At 37.3% G+C, this 27,715-nt stretch overlaps 1 protein-coding gene across 5 annotated transcripts in view; it reads left to right on the top strand.

Annotated features, from left to right (window-relative positions):
* Positions 1-27,705, top strand: part of Kif15 (kinesin family member 15) — a 57,459-nt gene extending 29,754 nt beyond the window's left edge. For 2 of the 5 annotated variants that reach the window (XM_015489389.2, XM_048794785.1), the window contains 20 exons: positions 633-774; positions 3,667-3,852; positions 4,658-4,765; positions 5,781-5,886; positions 6,739-6,904; positions 7,614-7,764; positions 7,973-8,058; positions 9,099-9,168; positions 9,522-9,608; positions 10,352-10,456; positions 11,436-11,558; positions 14,742-14,888; positions 16,642-16,743; positions 17,666-17,833; positions 19,167-19,276; positions 21,969-22,044; positions 22,491-22,528; positions 26,298-26,463; positions 26,706-26,837; positions 27,184-27,705. In XM_015489389.2, the coding sequence (XP_015344875.1) occupies positions 633-774; positions 3,667-3,852; positions 4,658-4,765; positions 5,781-5,886; positions 6,739-6,904; positions 7,614-7,764; positions 7,973-8,058; positions 9,099-9,168; positions 9,522-9,608; positions 10,352-10,456; positions 11,436-11,558; positions 14,742-14,888; positions 16,642-16,743; positions 17,666-17,833; positions 19,167-19,276; positions 21,969-22,044; positions 22,491-22,528; positions 26,298-26,463; positions 26,706-26,837; positions 27,184-27,246 (2,332 nt within the window). In that variant the 3' untranslated portion in view covers positions 27,247-27,705. Of the gene's footprint in view, positions 1-632; positions 775-3,666; positions 3,853-4,657; positions 4,766-5,780; positions 5,887-6,738; positions 6,905-7,613; positions 7,765-7,972; positions 8,059-9,098; positions 9,169-9,521; positions 9,609-10,351; positions 10,457-11,435; positions 11,559-14,741; positions 14,889-16,641; positions 16,744-17,665; positions 17,834-19,166; positions 19,277-19,581; positions 20,453-20,487; positions 20,622-21,211; positions 21,478-21,968; positions 22,045-22,490; positions 22,529-26,297; positions 26,464-26,705; positions 26,838-27,183 lie in introns of those variants that run through there. The other 3 variants (XM_048794786.1, XM_048794787.1, XM_048794784.1) reach the window with 3 other exon arrangements.
* The last annotated feature ends 10 nt before the right edge of the window (positions 27,706-27,715 follow it).

Below are 27,715 nucleotides of genomic sequence, written 5' to 3'. Positions count from 1 at the left end.
GCCAGAATTTTATTGAGGATTTTTGCATCTAGGTTCATTAGAGATATTGGTCTGTAGTTTTCTTTCTTTGAAGTGTCTTTGTCTGGTTTAGGTATCAGGGTGATGTTGGCCTCATAGAATGAATTTGGAAGTTCTCCCTCCTTTTCTATTTCCTGAAGTAGCTTGAAAAGTATTGGTATTAGTTCTTCTTTAAAGGTTTTGTAAAATTCGGCTGTGTACCCATCTGGACCTGGGGAATCTAGATTTTTAAAAGGTCTGGGTTTGTTAGTATTCTTGATGCTCATTGTATAAAAGAAAAACAAGACAATTCACATTGATATAAATTAAGATTAATCTTATCCTAAATTATAAAGAACAGTTTGCTTTTAAAATGACATCACTTATGTTGTCATCATCATCATGGACTATTTGGGCCCTTGAATTTGAGCTCTATTATTTAGTAGTTGAGTTCTTTGAACATTTTTGAGTCCCTGAGTATGTTATCCAGCTGGAAAATGAAGGTAATGATCCTGAGAGGATATTTCTGATTTAGAGAGATAGCTATAAAGGTATGTGAATGTATAAACTATAAAGTACTTTACAAGTGTTTGACTTGCTTATTACCTGAAGTACTGTTTTACAATATCTATTAGGAAAAGGCAGCTAGAATTGGAATCAGAGCTTCAGGCTTTGCAAAAAGCCAACCTTAATCTTGAAAGCCTTTTGGACGCAACAAAAGCCTGCAAGCGGCAAGAAGTTTCTCAACTGAATAAAATTCATGCTGAAACACTTAAGGTAGGTTATCTGAAGCAGTGGTCCCGTGTTAAGTTAGTGCTTATCTCTTTTGTATTCTTTTTTTTTTTTTTTAAGATTTTTTTAAAGATGGACACAATATCTTTATTTTATTTTATTTATTTTTATGTGGTGCTGAGGATCAAACCTAGTGTCTCATATGCGCAAGGCAAGGCTCTGCCTATAAGCTATAAGCCCAGCCCCTCTTTTGTATTCATAATGGAGAGAGTCTACATGGTCTATCTCCAAACATAGGTGGCATCCTTCACAGAGGTTAACCTCAGGGTCACACTGACTGGTGTTCTTATGTATACCTCCAGCAGTAGGGCCAGGGAGCAAAGAATACAACATTTGGAATCAAATTCTCACCAGCCATTAACCTTAGGCAGGGTTTTCTAACTTCTTAGCCCCACCTTTCTTTCCTCTGAACTGAGGATGAAGGGTTTTTAGAGTAGTAACATTATTGATAAAGAGCCTAGTCCTCTAGATCTCAATAAATGGCAGCCATTGCTGTAATGTCATGTGTGCGAAGAGCACTAAACTAGGAGAATATGTTCATAAAGTACTCATATAATTATCACACTTAATACTTAGAAATAATGGGGGGAGGGGTCCTCTAATAATTTCTCCTCATAAAAGAAAAAATGTGCAAGCATCTGACAGTAAGGAATTTGTGGGGGAGGACTATATAAAGAAAGTAAAAGTTTGAGACAGTGATGCTGTTGATGCGAATGTTAGCTTAACATATTTTACAGTTTGTCCCAGGTCAGAAGGGGAAAAAGAACTTTGTCATTTTTGGTTTTTTGCTTTTTTATAGCTTTTGGTTTGTTTGGGTAGCTGCAAAAGAATCCATTATATGGATATATCATGATTCATTTAACGTACAAAATCCTATTTTCTTTACAAAGTTAGAATTTTATCTTTGCTTTAAAAAAAAAAAATGACCTTTGGGGGGCTGGGGTTGTGGCTTAATGGTACAGCACTTGCCTCGCATGTGTGAGGTACTGGGTTTGATCCTCAGCACCACATAAAAATAAATAAATAAAGAGATTGTGTTCATCTACAACTAAAACAAAAAAATTTTTTAAAAATGACCTTTGAATTCTTTGCAGGAAATAAAATATTAAAGACTATTGTCAATTGTTTTAAAATCCTTGGTGGCTCCTTAGCACAGTAGAATTGTTGAGGGAAGAGTGGCGTAGCAATTCAGGTCTTTGGTTGTTGTTTATTTTAAATCGTATCAGTAACTTTATGAATACATTCTCATGGCTTAAAAGTACAAGTTAATGTTGAAAGTTCTTTTGGAGCACCATTGCCAGTCTAGTTCCAGTCTGGTCCTTCATCCCATACTCCTGGAGTTAATTTAATCCTTTTTCTTGGTGTTTGTACAACAAATATGCATGGACTGAGAAAATATGTAGAGTTTTATAGTTTGTTTATTTTGCTATTTAAAAAAAATTGATGTCAATTTGCATATGTTATTCTACAACATGCTTTAGTTAAGTAAGTCCAACATATGCCTTGGATCTTTCTATATTAACTGGTACCCAGAGTGCTACCTCACTTTAAACCTACACTTCCACGTTTTGGATGACTCATGACTCTAGGTGGTTTCCAAAGGCACACATTCTCTGGGACTGGAGAAATGGTTGTGTTAGAAATGAGCCAGGCCTGCTGGAGCTGCCTCTGGGGTAGCACCAATTGCCTCCTGGTAGAAGAACACCATCCCACTAATGGACATCATCAGGCTCTTTAATTCTTACTACAATCTCATGCATGAAAATCAGGATCTTTTTAAGGTTTTAGTTCCCACTTTACTTCTAGTGAGGATGAATGTCTTTTCATATGTTCATGTCCATTTATTTGTATTATCCTTCTCTGTAGGGAAAAAAAAAGCCCATTTTCTATTGGTAGTTTATCTTTTTCTTGGAATTTGTTGGCATTTTTATATATTAATCTTTTGTTTCTTACATACATTGTCAACATATTTGGCCATGGTGTTGTCTTTCATCTTTGCATGTGGTATTTTTGTTACATGGTAGTTTTTCATTTTTGATGTAGCCAGGCTTATTGACCTTTTATCTTTGTTTTTACATTGAGATCTTTGTATACCTTTTATTTTATTTTTGAGAATGGTAGTAGAAAGATTTAACTTTTTAAAAAATCCATGTTTTTCTCACTAATTTGAAATCTCTACACATAAATCTTCTGTTTGTGGACTTTGTATGTTTTTCCAATTTTTTGACTATAACATGCTAAATTACTGTTTTAATACCCTGTTTATAATGTGACTTTATATTGGATGGGAAGTGTGTCTTGTACATTTATTCTTTATACAAAGTTGGGTATCAATTTACCAAGTTTCATTTTTTAAAACCTTATTAGAATTTTGCTTGGAACTGTATTGAATTGATAGAATTATTTCTATTTAGGGCTGGGGTTGTGGCTCAGTGGTAGAGCACTTGCCTGACATGTGTGAGGCCCTAGGTTCCATCCTTAGCATCGCATATAAATAAATAAAATAAAAGATCCATTGACAACTAAAAAATATTTTTAAAAAATTATTTCTATTTAGTCATGTCTTCTGTTTCTTCAGGGACACTTTTTCCTTTCTTTTGAATAGATTTCATTTTTTTTTTTTCTTAATACTAGAGATTGAAGCTAGGTACACTCGATCACTCAGCTGTATTTCTAGCCCTTCTTATTTTTTCATCTTGAGACAGGGTCTCACTAAGTTATCCAGCCTGGCCTTGAACCTGTGAACTTCCTGCATTAACCTCTGAGTAGCTGGAATTACAGGCTTTAATTTTTGTCTTCTCTCTTCATAAAATTATTAAATATGCTATTTTTTTCATGTGTGCTAATATTGTTTTCCATAATCATTTTTTTTTTCAGATTATAACTACACCAACCAAGGCTTATCAACTTCGTTCTCGATTAGTACCAAAATTAAGCCCTGAAATGGGGAGCTTTGTGTGTAATTCTAGCATATTAGATAATGATATATTAAATGAACCAGTTCCACCTGAGATGAATGAACAAGCTTTTGAGGCTATTTCTGAAGAGCTTAAAAAAGTGCAGGTAATGTTCTAGGTTTTAAAAAGGTAAATAATTAGACATTCAGTTAAATAATTTTCTTTGTCTATCATTTTAACTCCCTGAAATCTGTAGTGTTAAGTGTGAGTGTATAAAGGGCACTAGCTTAGAAACCAGCTACTCATGTTCTTTTAATTCATTTTGCAGTCTTCAGAAAATCATTCTCTATTCTCCATGGACTTTGATTCCCTTGTGTAAAATGACCATAATTGCTAGCTTCAAGTTTCAAAACTGGTTTATGTGGTTTATCTGCTAAAGAAAGTTCAGATATTTGACACAGAATTTTAGTATAAATCAAATTTTAGACAGCTTTTCATATATTTGTAATAACTTGTGAAATTTGATTATTTCAGAATTCTGGTTTGAAAATTAAAAAAAAAAAAAAAAAAATTCTGTTCAGTAAAACCTGGAGTGGACCAGATCACCTTGAATCCCAGTAATTTGATCCTTCCAAGCCATTGAGGTCTTCCTACTGAAGTGTCCCATGCATCTCTGAGGAAGCTTTTAGCAATCTCAAGATGCCTCTAGGTTTTAATTCTAATCCCTTGTGTTCTTTGGGTTTAAATTATCTACTTTGTTGGACCACACAAGAGTAATTCTGAAACATCAGAAATTGTCAGGATAGGCTTTTGAAGTTTTCTGGCTTCAAACAGACCTTTGCTGTCTTTATTCCTATGGAGTTTTAAGCTTGTTCACTTTTGATTTCTTTTCTCTTTAATTAAAAAGAAATGGTGATGGTATGTGAATTCCATTAAAAGAGTTTTAATGGACTGAAATTTGTGTATTGCAGGAACAAATGAATGCTCTTCAAGTCAAGCTAGATGAGGAAGAGCATAAAAACCTGAAGCTTCAGCAGCATATTGACAAACTGGAGCATCATTCGGCACAAATGCAGGAGGTGAGCCCGGGAGCTTGGCCTCAGTCAGTGTGTGAAACAAGCACTCAAAGTAGAGCATTATGGGACAAAAATGCCCTCACAGATCCTCGATCAACTTTAACTTTGAAGACTACTCTGGTCTTAAGGCAGATGTTGACATTGTCTGAATTGTCAGTTCCATTCTGTTTGTTGAGAAGAAAACAAGATGGCCCATCCACATTCTTACACTCTGTTTCTCTTCACTGTGATTCCTGGAATAGCCAGATTTTTTCTTATCAGAGACCTTAAAAAATTAGACTTGAAAAACAGCCTTAGTAGGGTACAGTGGTGCATGCCTATAATCCCATCAACTCAGGAGGCTGAGGCAGGAGGATAGTAAATTCAAACTCAGCCTCAGCAACTTAGTGAGGCCCTAAGTAACTCAGCAGGACCCTGCTCTAATAAAATATAAAAAAGGGCTGGGGATGTGGCTTGATAATAAAGCATCCTTGGGTTCAATCCCCAGTACCAACACCCCCCTAAAAAAAAAAAAAAACAGCCTTTGCTGGGCATGGTGGCACACTCCTGTACTTCCAGTGACTTGGGAGTCTGGGGCAGGAGTTTGAGGCCAGCCTCTGCAATTTAGTGAGACCTTGTCTCAATATGAAAATTAATGTTCTGAGATGTATCTCAGTAATAATACACCCCTACTACTTTGTATATTCCTATAATCCCAACTACTTAGGAGGCTGAGGCAAGAGGATTGCAAGTTCAAGGCCAGCCTGAGCAAATCTCAAAATAAAAATCAGAAGGGCTGGGGATATAGCATATGGTAAAGTGTCCCTAGGTTTAATCCCTAGTATCAAAATAATACAAAATAAAAATAAAGTCTGGGGATATATCTGAGTGGCAGAGTGCTTGCCTAGCATGCACAAGATGGGGTTCAATCCCAAATACTAGGGGGGATTTAAAAAAAAAAAACAGAAACAAACTGATGATTTAAACTGTCTTACCCCACCAGTATTCCTTTTCCAGTAAACATATCTCTTTCCCAAAGCTTTTCTCTTCAGAAAGAACTGATTGGACCAAACAGCAAGAAGAGCGTCTCTCACAGTTAAATGTCCTTGAAAAGCTGCTTCAAGAGAGTCAGACTGAGAATGATTGTAAGTTTGAACAGTTAGGAGTTTTGTGACCCGAAGGAATACTGTAACCTCAGCGTCTTTTTACTCATTTAAATAAATGTCGTCCTGTGTTTTGGGGTTGGATTGTTTTATTGTTAGACAACCATACTTGAGGTTACATGACAGTGGTGACGATAATATATTATAAAAAGAAACTTTTTATTACTTTTGATAAACAAATGACAAAGATGTTTGCTTAGCATCTTAATTAAACTGCTTTGAAAATGAAGTATCTTCAATTTATAATATGAGTGTTTTAATATTGACAAAGCATTATTTTTTTGATTTTGGGAGCATCATTTGAATTCCCAGTTTTTTCACTCATTTCTTATTTCTCCCTTTATCAGAGTTTATACAGTAGTTTACAGTAAAACTAACACAGCAGCAACAAAAATAGCTATTTTGTTGTTTTTTAATTTAAAAAGTTACCTAATTGATATTACAGTTGGAGATTCCCTGGAAGACCAGAGGTGTTTAGCCCATATTGAAAAGTTCTGGTATATCACCAAAAGATTTTCAATAACTAAGATAAAGTCACTTGAAATTTGTTAGACCTCATGATGTTTCTTTCTTAAGAGTTTTGATGCACATTTTACAGGAAAATCTAGAAAAGTCAAGTGACCTGTAAGTGAGGGAGAGATGTTAACTCTTCTTCTTTAACTAGAAATGCAGGAAGAGCTATGCAGTAGGGAGAAGATGAAACAGAAATCTCAGGTCTCTTGGGTACCACCACTTGGTTCAATATCTGTCCTTAATGGTATCATCAAATTTATTCGTGTACTTTATAAAAAATATTTGTGATGAAACCTGTTGAGGACTTGTTTTGTTTTTTAGTTTTAAAAAGTGAGGTGCGTGACCTGCGAGTAGTTCTTCATTCTGCTGACAAGGAGCTTTCTTCAGTAAAACTGGAGTATAGTTCATTCAAAAAGAGTCAGGAAAAAGAATTCAACGAGCTTTCTGAAAGACACGTGCATGTACAGCTTCAGCTGGGCCACGTCAGGTAGAGTTGTTGTGTGATGGTTTCAAGGTGCCTGATGGGTTGTAACTCAGGATGATGTGACGTGCAGGTGGTATAAACCCAATTCAAACTGCTTCAACAAAGTAGTAATTTTTAGTAATTTATTATAGCTGCACACCTTTTCTTACACCTGGCATTTGTTTTAACCTCTGAATCACTGAGTCTAATGTTGGCTTTATTACAAACTAGTTTTGTGTGATTTTTTTTCTTAAGTCACTCTACTAATCTCATTGGATCTTATTATCCTTATATTTACTTATCAGAGTGGGCCTACATCAAAAATGTAAAGAATACATAATATTTAGGTTTTTTAATTTACCTTAAAAGTATTAAATATGTCCTGGCTTTTTAAATATACTGGACACAATTTATTCTTTCTCATTGTTTCTGGTCTAACATTGAATAATTCACTTATTGGACTGCTTATTCTCTAATGTGGCACTCGGGTGCTGTGTGGCCTCTGAATGAGTCAGCACAGCAGTAGTGTTGTTTCTTGAATTATTTTGCTTACTTCATATATACTGTTTACACCACAAACACATACATATTTATGTGTGTGTGTGTGTGTGTTCATTAGGTTTATGTAAGTTGGCAGTGGTTTGTTGATAGAATAAATTTAAGTGCAGATAATCTGACTCATAAAAATATTGAATGCTTATGTTTACCATTGCAAAATGTTTTCCTGGTAAAGATTAGAACATGAAAAGCTTCTTGAGAGCCAAGCTTGCCTACAAGATTCCTATGACAACTTACAGGAAGTAATGAGATTTGAAATTGACCAACTTTCAAAAAATCTCCAAAACTGCAAAAAAGAAAATGAGACTCTGAAATCTGATCTCAATGTAAGTGACAAAGGGTATTGGTAATGGGTGAGTGTGACCCAGGACTGTGGCTGTTCTGTTGTGTGAAAGGCAAGGACAGTCCTGACTCCCTCCCGCTATTTCCCTAGCCAGCCTCAGTGCCTGCCACGTGGAAGGTATGCCACATATTTGTTGGCTACACATTGCTTATAGCAGTGTCTTCAAATCTAATGTTAAGTTTGTCTTTTAGAACTTGATGGAGCTTTTTGAGGCAGAAAAAGAACGCAACAACAAATTATCATTACAGTTTGAAGAGGATAAAGAAAACAGTTCTAAGTGAGTGCTGTCACTATCACATTCTTTGTCTTGTTTGTTTTTGTTTTCTTGCTAATACCCTGCAAAGAGTTATTTTCAGCTGGGGATGTGGCTCAGTGGTGGAGCACTTTTGTATAGCCTGTGTGAGGCCCTGAGTTCCATCGCCAGTACCACAAAAAAAGAAAAAGACAAAAAGCTTTTTCTTTTAAAGTTTGCTGAAATGAATATCAGATGCTTTTGTTAATTGGCTATATAAAGAAACTTAGCAATAACTAGCTATGGTGCTTTTAAATGAATTGAGACAGGTAGTAATCAGAACTCAGAGTCTTTTGTAAGTCACAGTATATCTAACTTCTAGCTGTTCCATTTATTATTGGGAGGTGGGGGCTGATTTTTATTTCTGTTTCTACTGTACTTTTTCTAGGTGTTCTTTTTTCTTTCTGGTCCCTCACCAGGAATGCTGTTCTGTCTTCTCTCTCTCTTTCTCTCTCTCTCCAAGTTCTTTTCCTTGATAGCCTTTAGTCAGACTCTTGGGCTTAGTCTCATGATCACTTTAAGGAAGAGTTGTTTCTTCAATCAATACTTATAGAGTTCTTATTATGATATAGAATCTCCATGCTTTGGTATACAGTGGTAAATGTAGAGCTTATATCTAGATAGGAGATAGGCTGTTAACATTCTCACTCAGGCAAACATTTAGTGATATTCATTAAGCCAGGCTCTATTCTGGTAATTGCCACAATGTATAGAGTAAAACAGTGAAACAAAACATCCCTGTCCTACTGAACTTTAACATAGAAGAGACAAGTAATTAACAAATATGCATGTTATGTTGAGGAGTGCAAAACACTCTGAAGAAAATAATCATGAAACAAAATTGGACTCTTGTTAACTAGCCATTGAAATGGTTCAACTTTCTGACTTCTACTGGAATATACTGACAAAGCCAAGGTGTGTTTAATAAACTTCAATTGTATTGCATTTAATCTCTTCCAAACTAACAGACCCAGTTCCTGTTTACATTGAATGGAATGGGTTAAAATGTAATTCTTCTCTTCCAGAGAAATCTTAAAAGTTCTTGAGGCTGTACGTCAGGAGAAACAGAAAGAGATGTCCAAGTGTGAAGAGCAGGTAAATTTCCTGTTATTCTGACTCTAGAATTTGAAGTTTGAACCTGATATGTAAACAAGTTTATTATAAAAACTATTTCAGCTTTAAGTGTTGGAAATCAGTTAATTTTTTTAGCTCTTACTTTTCTAACTCCTAAATGGCTGTCATCATAGGTCCTTATTTGTCCTCCTGGTGGAGAACCCACAGTATCATTGCCTTTCAACACAGTTGATCATTTTGAAGTATTACTCTTATTTATAGACTCTATAGTTGAAAAGCAGGAATCAGCTTGGTTGGTTGGTTAGTATTTTAATGTATAATGTATGTGTGGTCATGATTTAATTCTTTTTTTAAGTATTTGTTTTTCTCTGTAGATGGCAAAAGTACAGAAATTAGAAGAGAGTTTGCTTGTTACTGAAAAAGTGATCGATTCTCTGGAAAAGTCTAGAGAGTCTGACAAGGTAGGTGGAGTTTATAAATGCTGACTTGACATTCCACCTTCAGGGAAGGTGGAAGCTTCCATTTCCATGTTCGTATTTGCACACTCCAGTGCAAATACATCTGTGCTTTGGTTGACAAGGGTGCTTACAGAATGCTTCTTTCAATTAAGTTAATTATCAAGTAATTTCAAGCGGAAACCGTTCTGTTGCTTTGAATAGAGAGTGTGTTTGTAAAACACATTCTGCCCTTTTAAGTAGGTTGCTGATATAATTGTGCCCCTTTCTCATTAATTGTAAGTTCCATGATACAAATTCTCAAATCCCTTCATGCTGACTTTATCTGGAATAATAAAAATAACATGTTTCTCCAAGTATAAAAATCAGGTATAAATTGAATACAGTGATATACCCCTGAAATTCCAGCTGCTTGGGAAGTTGAGGCAATAGGATCCTGAGCTTGAGGCTAGCCTAGGCAACAAAGAAAGATCCCCATCTCAAAAAACAAAAACACAGGCCTTAATAACATAGACCTAGAAAAATCCTTATTTCTCTAACTCTTATTCATTTATAAAACCGAAACAATTAATTAAAGTAGAATAAAGCCAGTAAATATAAATTGATATTAATAATGGAGTGTGATATGATATTTTGCTAAAATAAAATTGACTTCTTATGTTGCCATTAGGAACGATAAATGGTTTATCACTTTAAAATGATGTCCTTAACATCAATGGGTATGAAGATACTGTTTCTATCCTCATCAGGAAGTTGTAGCTGAACTCATGAACCAGATCCAGGAACTAAGAACATCAATCTGTGAGAAAACAGAAACTATAGACACCCTGAAACAAGAACTGAAGGACATAAACGTAAGTTCAGTCACCAAAAAAGATAGTAAATTTGTGCATGAGACACACTTCATAGACTCCTCAAAGGGTTAACAAACGTTGAAGATTCTGGGATCAAGTAAATTTGGAAATACAGGGCTGGGGATGTGGCTCAAGTGGTAGCGCGCTCGCCTGGCATGCGTGTGGCCCGGGTTCCATCCTTAGCACCACATACAAACAAAGATGTTGTATCTGCTGAAAACTAAAAAATAAATATTAAAATTCTCTCTCTCTCTCTCTCTCTCTCTCTCCCTCTCTCTCTCTCTCTTAAAAAAAATTTTTGGAAATACAAATTGAAGTTCAGTGAATTACTGTGTTTGCTTGCTTGCAAAGCCTTTATTGTGCAGCATGCATATCTTTGGGAGGCAGCATAATCAGTAGCATTTCCCACACTTCACTGTCCTGGAACAATGTTCTCCGTGCACCACTTGGGAATTGCTGATACAAACCAGATAAGAACAAACAGGGTGTTATCTGAGACAGTGAAAGCTAAGAGGTGGTGCTCCTTAGTTGCTTCCAGGAAAAAATAACACATTTTAATGAAGTTCAGAGACATTAATCATGGAGAAAATTGGTTTGTTTCCCCAGTATTAGACTTAAAGTAACTACTTCTTTCTTCTTCATGTATCTAAATTGAATGATGATGCTTCCTCCTCAGCTTGGGTCAAGGTGAAGGTTTTGTCCCCCTTTGGGTTCCAAGAGGAGCTTGCCACACTCCATGTGTTTTTCCAAAGGTAGTCTCCTGATGAAGATGACCAAACCAGATGTGTTTTCACTGATCTATGGGACTTTCCTACTTCTCTTTGCCACATGCATCAATTCTTCCATTCCTTTACTAACAAGTATTGTTGAACTAACTTGTTAATCTGGTCATCACCACACAGCTCTTAAATTATTTTAATCTACAAATAAACAGCTAATAAAGCAGACAGATTTTGTATCATGATTTTCTTTTCTGCAGTGCAAATACAACTCTGCTTTGGTTGACAAAGAAGAGAGCAAAGCATTGATCAAGAGACAGGAAGTGGATATTCAGGATCTGAAAGAAACCCTTAGGCTGAGAATACTCTCTGAGGACATTGAGGTAGATGTTAACACAGCACTTTATTTGTCTTCTTACTTGTTGATATGTATATTTTTGCATGGAGGTTTTTTAATAAAAAAAAAATAGAAGGTTTTTTTAATGATTAAAATCAGAGCCACTTTTCTCATGGGAGGTTGGACGATTCAGAGATAGCACTAAAATTGTTGTTTTGGGTAGTTGATCTGTTTTCATTCATTTGTGATGATACCCTGGTAAGTTCCTAAACTGGCTTCCTCATGTAAGGAATGCAGAGTGGAGTCGGCATTTACTTGGACGCAGTGGGACAATGGGAGCAAAGGAAAGACTGGCTAACAGTTTGATTTCAGGGTGGCCTCTTACATTTTAGCTAAAGTAGGTTTTAGTTTTGTTGTTGTTCTTTTTAAAAATTAAGTTGTACTAATCAGGCATGGTGGCTTACACCTGTAATCCTAGTGATTCAATAGGCTGAGGCAGAAATATTATGAGTTTAAAGCCAGACTCAGCAATTTAGCAAGACCCTGTCTCAGAATTTAAAAATAAACAAACAAATAAATAAATAGGACTGAGAATGAAGCTCAGTGGTAAAGCACCCACCCAGTGTTACCAGTGTCTTATGTATTCTTCCAGAGATATTTTAGATTAATCCTAAATACTTTCATATAGATGGTAATCTGCCATGTATATTGTTCTTCATTTGCTTTAGAAATAAGGTTTTCTCATAATGGCGATGGGGTAGGGGGCATGGAGGAAATGAAGGAACTTTAGATAGAGCAAAGGGGAGGGAGGGGGAAAGGGGGTAGGAATGATGGTGGAATGAGTTAGACATCATTACCCTAAGTACATCTATGAAGACAGGAATGGTGTGAAAATACTTTGTGTGTACAATCAGTGACTTGAAAAAATTGTGCTCTATATGTGTAATATGAAATGAATTGCATTCTGCCATTGTGTATAACAAATTAGAATAAATAAATAATTTAATTTAAAAAAAATGTAACTCTTTGGGGAAAAAAAAGAAATAAGGTTTTCTTGGAAAAATGTGCTAACCAATTAAATAACTTCAACAAATACTTATTGGATCTACGTATTATACAACCTATATCTGGTCTGGCATTTGGGAATGGAAGAATGATTAAAACATTGTTACATAGGCATTGTAGCTTAAGTGTATTACTATGTAATAAGTTACTTGAAGCACAGAAAAGGGAGGAAGGGAAGTAATTCTGCCTGGGGAAATTCCAAAGAGCTTTCCAAAAGAGGTAATATTTGTACAAGACTTTGCCCAGGCTGTCCTTGAACTTGGCAGTCCTACCTCAGCCTCTTGAGTTACTAGGATTACAAACATGCTCCACTGTGCCTGGCTAAGTGTTTGTAAAAATAGCTTTACTGTACATCAGCAATTCACAAAAACATAGTATATCAAAATCTTAGGGAGAAGGTTTAGCAAGTATCAAGGACAAAACTTGCTGAGACTTGGATAAACCTGTAGGAGACTTGCAGAGGAAGGTACATTATTGCTTTATAAAAATAGAAATTTATCTATTCTAGTTCAAATCTCAATTTTTAAAAATTTGACAAGAGGATTTTAAAATTCCTTTAAATAAATACACAGAATTTCTCAACAAAATGTAGAAAAATAATAATGCAAATTGATTTGTGAACTAGACATAATAATATCTCAGTGCTGGACTGATGTCAGATCTTTGCAACAATTTGGAACATGCACAGATAGACCACCATGAAGGGGAAGGAATTTAGTGTAATGATAAAAGGGATATTTCACCACAGTGAAGAGAACATGGGTTGTCAATAAATATTAGGAAAAGACCCACTTGAAAAGATAAGATTAGATTCTTACCAATGCAAGTTCTTAGATTAAACAAATGGTATTACAAAAGTGTTAGAAAATACAAAGACATGATGAATCCCGAAGATCGTTTTTAAAAGTGGCCCTTTGAAAAAAAATCTTGGTACTATGGTTAGAAACCAAAAAGGGAATATTATATAAGTTAAAGACAAAAATAAGACTGAAGGATAGATTGGGGGAAGCTACAACTGATGACATCGGGTCATCAGCTGAATACATAGGTGAGCTCTTACAAGTCACAAGAAGGGACAGAACATCCCTGGTTGGAGGGAAGTGGATGCAAAAAGGTACATGGGCATCCCCCACAAAAAGGAATATAGCGGCACACAAACCTCTTTGGATCGAAGAAGTGCAAATTAAAATATGTTGTAAAGTGTAAGCCTCAAGGAAGATGTGCAGAAGGGGATGATTTCGTAGACATTTGGAGGTATTGCGGTCCAGCCTTTAGAGAGATAATCTGGTAATGTGTACCTTAAGTTTTTTGCGTATACTTTTGAGTTTGTACTTCTAGAAAATTACCCTAAAGAAGTAAATCTAGATATGAGAAAAAAAAGTATATTTAATACTGAAAAATTTAAGTTAACCAAAATATTCAGTGATGGGTTAAACTGTGATGTATCTGTATGAAAAAGAGCCCACCCAAAGAAAATTATTCAAGAAAAGAGTGAGTAGATGGAAAAATGTTTGTAATATATCAAGGTTTTTTTTTTGTTGTTGTTGTTGTTGTTATTGTTAAAAAGCAGATGAATACATACATGCATAGATTTGGAAAGGAAGTATAAGCAGATTCTTCACAGTTTGATAGTGATTACATGTACTGCATACATAAAGAATTATGTGTGCAACCTATAGGACTTCTAATTTTCTCTTACTTTCCATCACCTTACATTCTGAAATTGATGACCTGTGAAATGGTGAACTGCCCAGCCCCTACCCAACTGACCTCGTGGTAGGGTATTGTGATAGCTATTTACCTGTTAGTATATAAAAGTGTAGAATCAATTAGTGAGACATCAGGTAAGCTCTATACCTCAAGTCCTCCCCAGGAAAGAGATCAGCTTTAAGATCCTAAGGGTTGGTGGGGAGTGCAGTTCAACCCCCACTGAGATATCGCTATGCATTTACTGTGTAATACTTTTCTGTATAGGCCTGTTCACCTAAATATCAATTATTGGTTTATCTTGGAATGGATTAGCACTAGCACATAAGCAAAAAAAGACTTTTTTTTTTTTTTACATAAAAAAATCAACCTTTAAAAAATTAGTAGTGACTTGTGAACCTTTATTGGAATATCAAAATCAAGTTCTTTTCTTTATGGGGATTGTGTCCCCTAACAGAGGGATATGCTCTGTGAAGATCTGGCTCATGCCACTGAGCAGCTGAACATGCTCACAGAGGCTTCGAAAAAACACTCAGAGCTGCTGCAGTCAGCCCAGGAAGAACTGACCAAGAAGGACACCCTGATCCAGGAACTTCAGCACGAGGTAAGCTGCACAGTGGTGTCACTCAAGATGGTGTCAGGCAGAATCCACAGTGGAGGTTGTCAGACATTCCTGCCTTGGCTGGTTTCTCCGCACACAAAAGGTGAAGACCGAGGAGAGTGTAGGTGATCTGGCATTTGCACTGTGGATTGTGGATTTGGGTTTGCTCACTTGAATTGACACTGCATGGCCACATCCTTCCCTGCTCTGGGTCCTTGGCACATGGCCACAACTTCTAACCACTGTGATGAGGGTACAGCTGACCATCATTGTTTGGCCACTATTGTTGTTTTACATTTTGTATTTTTCTAAAATGAACCTTTTATTATAAATTTAGAAAGTAAAATCCAGGGCAAATTATGGGAGCAAAGGAGATTATTGGGTTTACTGTATTTATGTGGGTTTGTCTTTGCATTCTCTATTCTGTACCATTGGTCTACAAGTCTATTTTGGTGCCAATACCTGCCATTTTTGTTACTATAGCTCTGTAATATAGTTTAAGGTCCGGTATAGTGATGCCACCTCCTTCACTCTCTAAGAAACATTTTTATTATTATATTTTATTTCCATAGTATTATGGATTGAACACAAGGATACTCTTTTATTTTTTGAGACTCATTAAGTTGCCCAGGCTGACTCAAACTTGCCCCCTGCCTGAGCTTCCCTAGTTGGTGGGATTATAGGCATGCGATACTGCACCTGACTAAAATGTCTTTTTTTTTTTTTTTTTTAACTGGGGTTGAACCTAGGAGTTCTTTACCCCAGAGTTACATCGCCAATCCTTTTTATATTTTATCTTGAGACAAGGTCTCACTCAGTTGCTTAAGGCCTTGCTAAAGTACTAAGGCTGGCCTCGAACTTGGGATCCCCCTACCTCAGCCTCCTGAGTCACTGAGATTATAGGCATGCCATCACACCCAGCAAGAAATGCCTTTTTTAAATTGGTAGATATATATTTATGTGGTACAATGTGATCTTATACAAACACACATTATGGGATTATTTAGTCAAATTAATTGACTTTTTTTTTATTATATTCACATTACATTGCAGTAGATCTCAAAAACTTATTTTTCCTGTACACCTGAAACTTTGTACCCCTTAACCAACATGACCAATTCAACTTCCTCTGCTCCCAGCCTCTGGTAACCACTATTCTCTACTTCTATGAGTTTGGCTTTTTTAGATTCCACACTTAAGTGAGATCATGTGTGTTTTGGCTTTCTGCCTCTGGCTTATTTCAGTTAGCACAGGACCTTCCAGTTTTATCCATGCCGTTATTGCAGATGACTGAATCTGCTTCTTTTTAAGGCTGAACAGCATTTGGTTATGAACACCACATTTTCTTACCCACTCATCTGTTGGTGGACATTTAGATCTACTCCATAACTTGACTATTGTGAATAAGGCTGCAGTGAACATGGGAGAGCAAAGTTCTCTTCGGCATATTGTTTCTGTTCCTTTGGTTACATACCCAGAAGTGAGATTGCCGGCCAGGTGGTAGTTCTAGTTTAAGTTTTTCAGGGGAAACCTCTATACCATTTTCCTGTGTGTGTGTGTGTGTGTGTGTGTGTGTGTGTGTGTGTGTTGTGTGTGTGTGTGAAGCCATTCTAATAGGTATGAGGTGATACCTTATTGTGATTTTGATTTGTATCTCCCTGATGATTGGTGATGCGGAAGCTTGTCTTTTCTAATTAGACCCTGTGTTTCATATCATTTTCTAACTTGTAACCTTTCTTCTGTTCAATTTTCCCAGCTAATCCAAAAGAAAGAGGAAGTAGAACAGAAGAAGAATGAATATAACTTCAAAATGAGGCAACTAGAACACGTAATGGATTTTGCTGCCGAGCATCCCCAGGTACTTCCCAAGAAAAGCATGCATTGCAGGAGGACTGAATAGTTTGTTTTGTGAATGATAAAAATGTAAAAATTACCAGAACCATAGCTTTGTCTTTTTTTTTTTTTTTTTAATCTTAGGTATATATAACAGTAGAGTGTATTTTGACATATTATACATACATGGTATATAACTTATTCTAATTAGGATCTCATTCTTTTGGTTGAACGTGATGTGAAGTTTCACTGGTCATATAGTCATATATGAACATAGGAAAGTTATTTCTAATTCATTCTACTCTCTTTCCTTTTCCCACCACCTTCCTTTTCTTCATTCCCATTGTTTAATCCAATGAACTTCTATTCTTCCTGCCTCCGCTTGTTGTATGTTACCATCCACATATCAGGGAGAACATTCAGCCTTTGGTTTTGGGGATTGGCTTATTTCATTTAGAATGATAGTCTCCAGTTCCATCTATTTACTGGCAAATGTCATAATTTCATTCTTTATGGCTGAGTAATATTCCATTGTTTATAATAGACCACATTTTCTTTATTCATTCATCTGTTGAAGGGACACCTAGGTTGGTTCCATAGCTTAACTATTGTAAAATGAGCTTGCTATAAACATTGATGTGGCTAATTCACAGGAGTATGCTGACTTTAAGTCCTTTGGGTTTGTGCCAAGGAATGAGATAGCTTTGTCTTTTCACTAATGCCCTCTGTCTGCTTTCTCCTTGATAAAAGTACCAGTCTTTGGTGTGTTTTACTTGGACATGAATTTGAATAATAAGTTAAACCAACTTATGTCTCAGCATGCACTGTGTGCTAGCTTCTTGGCATATACATTTAAATGCATATTCTGTGTGTTAGCTATATAGATTTATGAAATCTGTATAGCATCACTTAATCGGGTATTTGAATGAGATGTGATTTTATTTTAGAGTCCTAAAACACCACCACCTCATTTTCAAACACACTTGGCAAAACTCCTGGAAACACAAGAACAAGAGATAGAAGATGGAAGAGCCTCTAAGACATCTTTGCAACATCTTGTAACAAAGCTGAATGAAGACAGAGAAGTCAAAAATGCTGAAATCCTCAGAATGAAGGTACCTGGGTCCTTTTCCCCCTCTAGTAAATTTAATTTTTAAAAATAAGCAGGATTCTCAAGGCTGCTAAGGATAGATATTCAAAGGGCACAGAACTGAAGGTGAACCGAGAAAAGTCTTTCTCCTACCTCTGGTTCCTAGCTACCTAGTTTGCTGTCCCGGGGTAGCCGGTTTCTTATTTTTTCTTATTTGTTAGAGCTTTTCAGTGTGTACACTTGATTTAAGTCCGTAAGCATCCTTTTCCTGCCCTATGTGGCCTTCACACAGTTGTATCATATCATACAATTTGTACCAACTACACTGTCATCAGGAGACAGCCTGTATCCTTAAACTTCACCTCATAGTACAATGCAACTTTGAGGTCTTTGCCATCTTATAAGCATGTTATCTCAGTGTCGTTTTAATTTTTCTTATTTAAAGTAGCATCAACATCTTTTGTTTTTCTTTCATGGTGAACTATATCCTTCACCATTTTTCTGTTATTGGACTTTTTCTTATTGATTAGTGGGCATTCCTTATATATGAAGGAGATTTATTTCCGTCTGTGATAAATTTAAACTAATTTCTTCTGTGTGTCGTGGCAGGGCATTTCTATGATTTGGGGTGGGGGCATGTGAAGAGTATATAGATAGATGTGAGGAGGGATGTGGATACCCACAGAAATTAGCATTTAGCCTGTTCATTGCTCTGCAGTGAGAGTTTGTTTAGGAACTCAATTAGGTCATGTTAACCAAGTGACATAATGTAAGTAAAGACAGTATCGCTCTTGGATTTTGTTTGTCAAGGAGAGAGGATCATTTCTTCCCTTTGAATTCAGGGCACTTCATGCTATCTCAGGAATGGGGCTGTCACCCAGGGTTGGCATGATCTTGAAACGTAGAAGAAACTGGGTCAGGTTAAAAGAGATCAGAGTAGAATTAAATTTAAAAGAATATTCCTTGCAGACAAGTGTTTATTTCTTCTGGATGGTTAAATTCGTGATTTTTAAATTAGGATCTGATTAAGTATTTTGAGGGATTGACTATGGCATCAAAGTAGAGACTTTTGTCATTTTTTTCCTCCTAAAGGAATTATGAAAATTCCACCCACATAAACAAATGACTTATGTGATATTGATAAGAAACTGTTCAAAGCACTATGGATATGGTCGTGAATCATAGTTCTAGGCCTCCAAGAACTTGTCACAATCTCTGTTTTATTCAGCAAAACCCCTTGCCCTGTTCTGTACATAGGAGGAGCTTAAAAGAGGAATGCCCGCCGCAGTCATGGACTTGGGGTGCAAAATAATATTGTCAAGTGTTTTCTGAAGAGCATGATTTTGGTATGTTCTTAGGAGCAGTTGTCTGCAATGGAAAACCTGCGCCTGGAATCCCAGCAGTTAAGAGAGAAAAACTGGCTCCTACAAAGTCAGCTGGATGATATTAAAAGGCAGAAGGACAACAGGTGAGAAGAAGCCACCAGAATTCTGTGGGCCAGACCTTGGCCTCCCTGGGTGTGGTTGGGTGAGTGAGATTGGGTTGGTTTCATGGTGTATATGATGTTCCACTAGCCCAGGAGGTGCTCCCTTAGCTGATCTGAAACAGGTCTGGAGAGGGTGTTGGTCTTTTTCCAGAGTGGGAAGATAAGGCATTTGTGATCTCAGCTACTCTGTTACCCTTTGTACTGTAAAGCTACTGGAATGAATTTATAATGTGTGAAATATTTTAATCAAATTACTTTTACTTAAAAAAGATTTTTTTTTTAAATAGTAAATTCAACAAGACAAAGTTCAAGAAGGCTGCTGAAAAAGGGGAGGATTCCTGCCATCATAATTCACGGTCCAGGAACACTCCTGGGCTGAGCCAGAACATCCTCAGCCTTATACACAGAGAGTTCCCTGCCATGACCATCTCTGTGTGTGTGATTTGGCCTCAGCTTAGAGCAGTTGTTTAGTTGCATCTGTGCATTTATACATAACATAGTGCCACCGGCCAGCCACATCCAGACCTAGGTCCTGTCTCTGACATTTAAAAGCCTTGTGATTTTGAACGCATTTTTTAACCTCTTAGTGCCTTGGTCTCCTTAACATTAAAGTGAGGAAAGTTCTATCTTCTTCCCAAGATGTTTTGAAGATTAAAAAGAACATGTACACACACGATTGAGAATGTGGTTGAGTGTCAGAGCACTTGCCAACATGCCTGAGCTCTGGATTCCATGTCCAGCCCCAGAACAACATAAACTTATGTAAAGTACCAGTTACATGCTTTACTAACAGTGTCACTCAATAAAAGGTACTTAATAAGTACCCAAGGTAGGATTATGATCCAACCTATTGTTAATTTTCTTCATGAAGGACTAAAGACGAGAGGGGCTATAAAATTATGTGGGACGTTGAAAGGAACCAGGGTTGGGGGGGCGGTCTCTGGGATAGAGGACCTTACTGAATTCAGCTTCCCAGAAATATCTATCTGATAGGTGCTGTTGCCAGAAAGTCTTTAACAGCTCCCCAGCAACCCATCTGAGACAAGAGATTTGAGGGTGGTGATGGAACTGTACTAACAATCTTTTTTAAAATAGTTATTTCCCAGTTTTAATAAGCATCAGAGTCAGATTTTGTAGGGCAGGATTTAAGGCAGAAGTCTACATTTTTGATAAGCAACTTTTTCTCCTTCTAGGTAATTGATGAACATAGTCCACAGTCTGCTCACCTAAGTTCCCAAAGGCTCCACCCCCACATCCATTCCTTTTTCAAGAGTAGGTAGAAACATGGAACATAGAACATGCACAGATTCATTTGTGGTTAAATAAATGATTTAAATACTTTATTTCATAGTCTCATGTCCTTTGTAGAAGGAGCCACACCAAACCTTCTTTGAAAACTCAGGAAAAGGGGTGATCTACAGTCCAGGGGCCAAGTCCAGCCCACAGCCTGTTTCGCAAATAGTTTTATTGGGACATAGTCACTTTTCACTTAAATATTGTTATGGCTGCTTTAGTGCTGCAGTAGACAGATGCGTAGCTGTGACAGAGATGATAACGGCCACCAAAGCCTAAAATACTTACTATAGTTCCTGACAGGAAAAATTTACCTTTGCCAGGTACAGTGATATACACCTACAATCCTGGCAACTCAAAGGCCGAGGCAGGAGGATTGCAAGTTCACAGCAGCCTATGCAACTTAGTGAGACTCTGTCTCAAAATAAAAAATAAAAAGGGCTGAGGATGTAGCTCAGTGGTAGCGCACCCCTGGGTTCACTCCCCAGTACTGCCAAAAAAAAAAAGAAAAGGAAAAGTTTGCCTATCCCTGGATTAGCACCCAGGAAGCCATCTGCGCCCCCCGCCCCCCCCCCATAATGTCGAGTTCTTCCTCACTGGAGTCTCATTGCCATTTTTGTCTAGGCTGCCAGATTCGTTAAGGGAAAGAGACCTTACTGTAGCTTCTGTTTTCCTTCAAGAAATGGTCTTGTACTCACCCGACAGAGAGAGATTCCTAGAGAAGCTCACGGCATTCAGGCAGGTTTTCTAAGGGGGGAGGTCTTGCTGTCTGTGGGACTGTCCTCGGAACTCACCTCACAGAGGGGGCTGTGCCATCCAGAGTGTCGTCGTCGTCTGTCTGTATTTAGGGAGCGTTCCTTTCTCAGGAAGAGATTTCTGTGTGGTTCCTAGGGAACCCCCTTCCCCACTATCTGCAATACATGGGAAGCCAGAATGGTCAGAAAGTGCCAGCTGAGTAGAGAATCCAAAGGGGAAGTCGGGCTCCAAGGGGCCAAGCCACCCAGAGGTCCCCTGAGAAACACTCCCCACTCAAAAAGGCCCCTCCCACCTGATCATGCTCATCCAAGGCCATGCCCCCATTTGATCTTCAGGTATTACCACTCTGCATTAGTTTCTACTTTCACTTTCAACCAGGTCTTGATTAGATTTCCCAGCTCTGCTTGTCATGTTTTTGTACTGGGAGGAATGAGTCCTGAGTTCTGGGGAGCAGCCTTACTTCATCCCATGTGTTGGTCACATATATCAACTGTACTAACTTGACCCAGTCACCAAAGAGTTAGCTTTTCTTGACATAACTTTCGTTGCTACATAAAATGAATTTGAAACTGATACTTGGATCTACTTGACAATGTTTCTCTGTTCACTATTCTAACCTATGCAGTGACCAGAATCATCCCAACAATCAACAGCTGAAGGGTGAAGAAGAAGAAGAAATTATCAAAGAAAGACTTGCTAAAGTATGATTTACGTGACACAATAGTGTCTTTTTCTATGAGAAAGTTTTCATAACTACATGTTTTTGAAACTATTTTGCTACTGAGATTCCTGTCTTTCCTGCATATCCTTTGTTGAGCATAATATTTGCCGTCAGCATTTAGACATTGCTGAGAAGTACAGGGGGTTTGTCTTGGTGCCTGGTGGGAAGTCGCCTGGTCGGCGTGCCCAGTACAGTTCTTCACTTAGCAGCCTTAGAAGGCACAGCGCATGAAGCCTTGTGAATATGTACCCCGTGATGTATGTGTGACTGGGATTGTGGGAGAGGACATTGGTTTGATTTTATTAGCATGAGGGATGGATTGCTTTCTTTTTCAGTCTTTTTAATGTTTTAACATCTTTAAATTTGATGTTATAAAGGACCTTAAGCCATCTTTTTTTTTCCTTTTTTTTTTTAATCTTATTATAGAGTAAAATAGTCGAAGAAATGATGAAAATGAAGGCAGAGTAAGTAAACTATTTTGTAGTTCAAATGCTTGATTGTCTTTTCTTTATTCTCCTCTAAGGGAATTTTAGAAAATAAGCACATGGAAAAACCTAACTTCCCTTGAGGAATGCAGTTTTCTCCTCATGGGCATAAGAACAGTATAACTGGCCAGGATTCCCTTTTTACATCTATTCTGGTTCCCTCTGATTTAAAACCTTGAGGAGGGCCCCTGGTACCCACAGGTCATATTTTTTTTTTTTTTTGAAGCCATGATTTTAATTTATTCATATAGTTTTCACATTAATTTATATATTCTTATAAATTGCCTCATTCTTTGATGAACAAGGTACAGTGTATTTTCTGTCAAGTTCAAACTAAGTAACCAATAAAATGATAAAATAACATTCAAAAGATGGAGTAATTACCAATCCAGAGACCTCAAACATTTCTACTTGTTATACATCTTAAGAGAATTTTGAGCTACCATATACCCTCTTACATATTTTCAATTTGGCCTTTTATCTAAAACTTTTCATTATAAATTTAAATTATTTGCAAAGGATGAATAGTCTGGCTTGTTGAACATGATAACATTTGCAATTAAAACTCTTGTCATTCTTTTAAAGGTTTCCAACCAATTTGCTACTTTCTATCCATTTAAAAATACAAGAAGGACTGGGCATGGTGGCACACACATATAGTCCTAGCAACTTGGGAGGCCCAAGACAGGAAGATCTGAAGTTTGAGGCCAGCTTGGGCATTTTAGCAAGATTCTCTCTCAAAATAAAATGAAAAAGGGCTGGGGATGTAACTCAGTGGTAGAGGACCATTGAGTCCAATCCCCAGTACCACAAAAAGGGAAAGGGGGAAAAAAAGAAAAAAGCAAGATAATGAGGGCTGCAGTAGAGTGCTTGTCTAGCATGAATGAGGCCCTAGGTTTGATTCCTCAGCACTGAAAAAAAAATGCATGAGCAAGCCAAGCATGATGGTGCATGCCTATAATCCCAGGAACTTGGGAGGCTGAGGGGTGAGGATCCCAAGTTCGAGGCCAACCTCATCAATTTAGTGAGGCTCTAATCAACTTAGCAAGACCCTGTCTCAAAATGTGAGGGATGTGGCTGGGGATGTGGCTCAAGCTGTAGCGCGCTCACATGGCATGCATGCGGCCCGGGTTCGATCCTCAGCACTACATACAAACAAAGATGTTGTGTCCGCCGAAAACTAAAAAATAAATATTAAAAAAAAAAAAATTCTCTCTCTCTCTCTCTCAAAAAAAAAAAAATGTGAGGGATGTGGCTCAGTGATTAAGCACAACCCTAGGTTTAAAAAAAAAAAAAAAACAGCAAATTTCTGAGTCTAAAATTATACATTATTCCCTTTTCCTTTGAAATTGAGTTTCCATTCTGTACTCTGCAGAATTTTATCCCAATAAATTATATTTGGGGGGGAATATTTTATTGATTAACCCATCATTCTACTTAGCAATGAAAATATGTACACAAGCTAAGAGTAACACTTTTGAGGGTTTTTGTTGTGCTAGGAATCAAACCCCACAGCCTTGTGCAAGCTGGAGGCATTGTTTGTGCTGGGCTGCTAGCATGCACTGAGCCATGTTCCCAGCCTCCAAAATGTATGTTAAATCATATGGTTATAAGTGTACAAGTGTTGTATTTCTTCCTAGGTTTTTTGTTTTGTTTTGTTTTGTAGGTGGACAGCATACCTTTATTTATTTATTTGTTTGTTTGTTTGTTTTTATGTGGTGCTGATGAAACCCAGTGCCTCACACAGGCTAGGCAAGTACTCTGCCATTAAATTCCTAAATTTAATTTTTTTTTTTTTTTTAAGTACTGGGGATTGAACATACCCAGGGACTTGCACATGCTAAATAAGTGCTGTATCAATATCTCTAGAGCCCACCCCAACCCCACCACCACCACCTTTTTTTTTTTTTTTCCCAGACAGAGTCTAAGTTGCCCAGGCTGGCCTCAAAGTTGTGATCCTTTTGCCTCTCAGCCTCTTGAGTAGCTGGAATTCCAGGCATGCACCACCATATCCTGGCTATACTTAATAAGATTTTAGTGGAAATGCATCTTTTAATGCATTTTATTCTAATGCTTTGTCTTCAAATAACTCGCTGTTCTGTTACACTTGATTCTAAAATGAGACAGGAATTCATTATCATTTCTGTTCATGTTTTTATAGATATAAATGTTGAGAAATCTTTTTTCATACATTTACATACTAGCAAATAGCAGTGGAAGGAGTTAAGAGTACTGTCATCCAATTATTTGAACTCTTTCCAAGTTAATATGCCAAAACTTACATGGTGGGTTAGGAATCTAGCTAAGAGGCAGAGCACTTGCCTAGCATGTGTGCAGCCTTGGGTTCTATCCTCAGCACTGCCCCCCACCCCCACCCCAAATCATGGTGCTCTCTCATCAGAAATACTGTTTTAATGATCTTTGTTTGATCAGGTGGTCAAAGACCACCCAACCTGTGAAAGATTCATTACTTAATCATTGAGTCATTTGTTTCATAGGCTCAAAAGTGTATACATGTGCTACATGTGAAAACAACCTTTTCATTTTCATATGAGTAGTTCAGAGACTGTCTTCCAATCAGTTAGTGGTACAACTAAGCCAGGAACCCCAGATCTTTTACAGAAGCTTTTCTTTTTGCGGGGGTGGGGGAGCGGTAACAGGGATTGAACTCAGGGGCACTCAACCACTGAGCCACATCCCCAGCCCTATTTTGTATTTTATTTAGAGACAGGGTCTCACTGAGTTGCTTAGCACCTCACCGAGGCTGGCTTTGAACTCTCGGACTTCTTATCTCAGCTTCCCTAACCACTGGGATTATAAGTGTGCGCCACTGTGCCGGCTTATTACAGGATCTTTGAGAATCCAGACATATGGTTTGTAGAATCAGAGCCATTTTAGAAATAATATTCATTTGAGACCTTTTTAAAAAAGAATAAAAGCTATCTATCTTGGCATGTAACTTACAGTCTAGTAACCAGGAGTCCTTGAAACAGGTAGGAGCACACACATCACTGGGCATGGGAACTGGACCCAGCAAATGGTAGACATTGTCTTATCAGGTTAAACCCACAGAAAACTGGCCTGCAGTAGTATAGTAAGTTCTGCATACTGCATAATTTCAGTAATCAAGATTTCAAGATTACATCGCATGTGCATTGTATAATAAAAAGCGTTGGTTCCTCTTGGGAAACTATATTCAAACAATTTTATGAAGTCCCTTAAACTCTATTAAAAAATAATAACCTTATTTCTTATGTTTCTTTTCAGTTGATAGTTATATAAAATTCTAAATTCTAAATTGCATACCCTTGAAGAAATGACTGGTGTCCCACTGAGGACCAGTTTTCAAAATTGGAAATGATTACAGAGATATGGGACAATGAATAAACCATGCAGACTGCGGTGATACTTAGATTACTTCTGCTCTGAGTGGGCTGAAAAATTTCATTCTTGATCTTTTTTTTTTTTTTTTAAGTGTTTTGAAGTTTTCCGAGATAAAAGAGAAGAGAAGGTCTTGGGTAACTAACTAAAAAAAGCTCCTCTGTTCTGCGGCACTGGCTTTCTGCTTGGTGCAGGCCAGGAAAGCCACACCCCCAGCCTGGCTTTCTTCTGTTGCTGACTGGAGGGATCTGAATATCAGTGATGCTTCCAAATTTTAATTTGGGGCTTAGAGGGGAAATATCTAATTTGAGTGCTGTTTTTCAGATACATTCTTTTGGCATACCATGAAATATTTATTCTTATACAGTCTAGAAGAAGTCCAGGGTGCTCTTCACATCAGGGAAATGGAGTGTCTCCGGATGATTGAGGAAATTGTTCGAACCAGAGCGTTAGAGTCTAAAGCCTTCCAGGAAAAGGAACGCCTGAGATCAAAACTGGAAGAGATGTATGAAGAGAGTGAGAGAAGGTCCCAGGTGTGTTAGCGTGGGGACTTCTCACGGTTCTTAGGACACTTAAATAAATACAACTAATCCACACAAGCTCGGTTCTGTGATTGCATGTCCTTGCTTCCATGTTTCTCTCATGTACACAGAGGTGTGTGGCCACAGAAGCTGGGGATCTGGACTCTCACTTCCTGTGTTCTTGGAGGGCAAGAAGTAATGTAATTTTGAAAGTTCTGCTTCTCATTTACCTCCTTGGGGTGATTTTCCTGCAGGAGATGACGATGCTAAGGAAGCAGGTGGAATTTCTCACTGAGGAGAATGGGAAGCTGGTGGGCCACCAAAACCTGCATCAGAAGATTCAATATGTAGTGCGACTGAAGAAGGAAAATGTCAGGCTTGTCGAGGTACACTCTGAAAAGCATTCTGAATAAATTCACTCTGAGTTCAAAGTGATTCTCTTGGTAAAATTAATTAAAATTTAATGACTGCGTCAATTAACAGCTTCAGAGAACTTCCTAAATTCAAAATAATTCTGTTCATTACTAATCTGACATAATTGAATCAGTTAAAATTCTCATAAATGCCAGTTTTTGTTTGTTGAGTAGTTTAAAAATCAAACATTCTAATCTTAATTTGAAATATAAACGTAATAAATGGTAAGAATAACTCCTCCTGTACTCCTGAAAGAATTAGGGCTTTAATTTTTTTTTCTTTTAATTCTTTTTTTTCTTTTTTTTAAATTACTTATAGGAGTCAGAAAAGTTGCGTGCTGAAAATATATTTTTAAAGGAAAAGAAAAAGAGTGAATCCTAAGGATCCTGGTCAACTACCAAGGCATCATCTTGTTTGGAGATTTTTATTTTTTATTTTTCTCAAAAGTAAGACATAGTCTTGTTCTACTTAGCAGAGCTGAATTTGAGGATCTTAATTATGACATGTGTATAGGGGGGCAGAAAATGACCCTTGAGTTTTCTAATGAACATACTGTATACAGGTACACCTGTGACAGTATGCAGCATACTATTAAGGGTCTACGTCTCCATTTTCAGACTTGAAATTGGTTGTAAATACTGGAAAAACCCTTTTGTCTTTAAAATAAGAACCTGTAGCTAAGGTTTGCAGTAGCTGTTAGATCATTTTCTTCTCAGGTAATCTCCTTTGATTCTTGTGGCAGCTCTAACAATATATGGTGGTTCAGTAACTTTCAGTGAAGCTAATGGTTGGTTTTGTAGTGAATTTGTTAATATAGTTTTTTTTTTTTTTTTTTTTTTTTTTTTTTTTT

The sequence above is a fragment of the Marmota marmota genome, unplaced genomic scaffold (genome assembly GCF_001458135.2).
Source record: "Marmota marmota marmota unplaced genomic scaffold, marMar, whole genome shotgun sequence".
NCBI lineage: Eukaryota > Metazoa > Chordata > Mammalia > Rodentia > Sciuridae > Marmota > Marmota marmota.
This window is presented reverse-complemented; position numbering and strand designations above follow the sequence as displayed.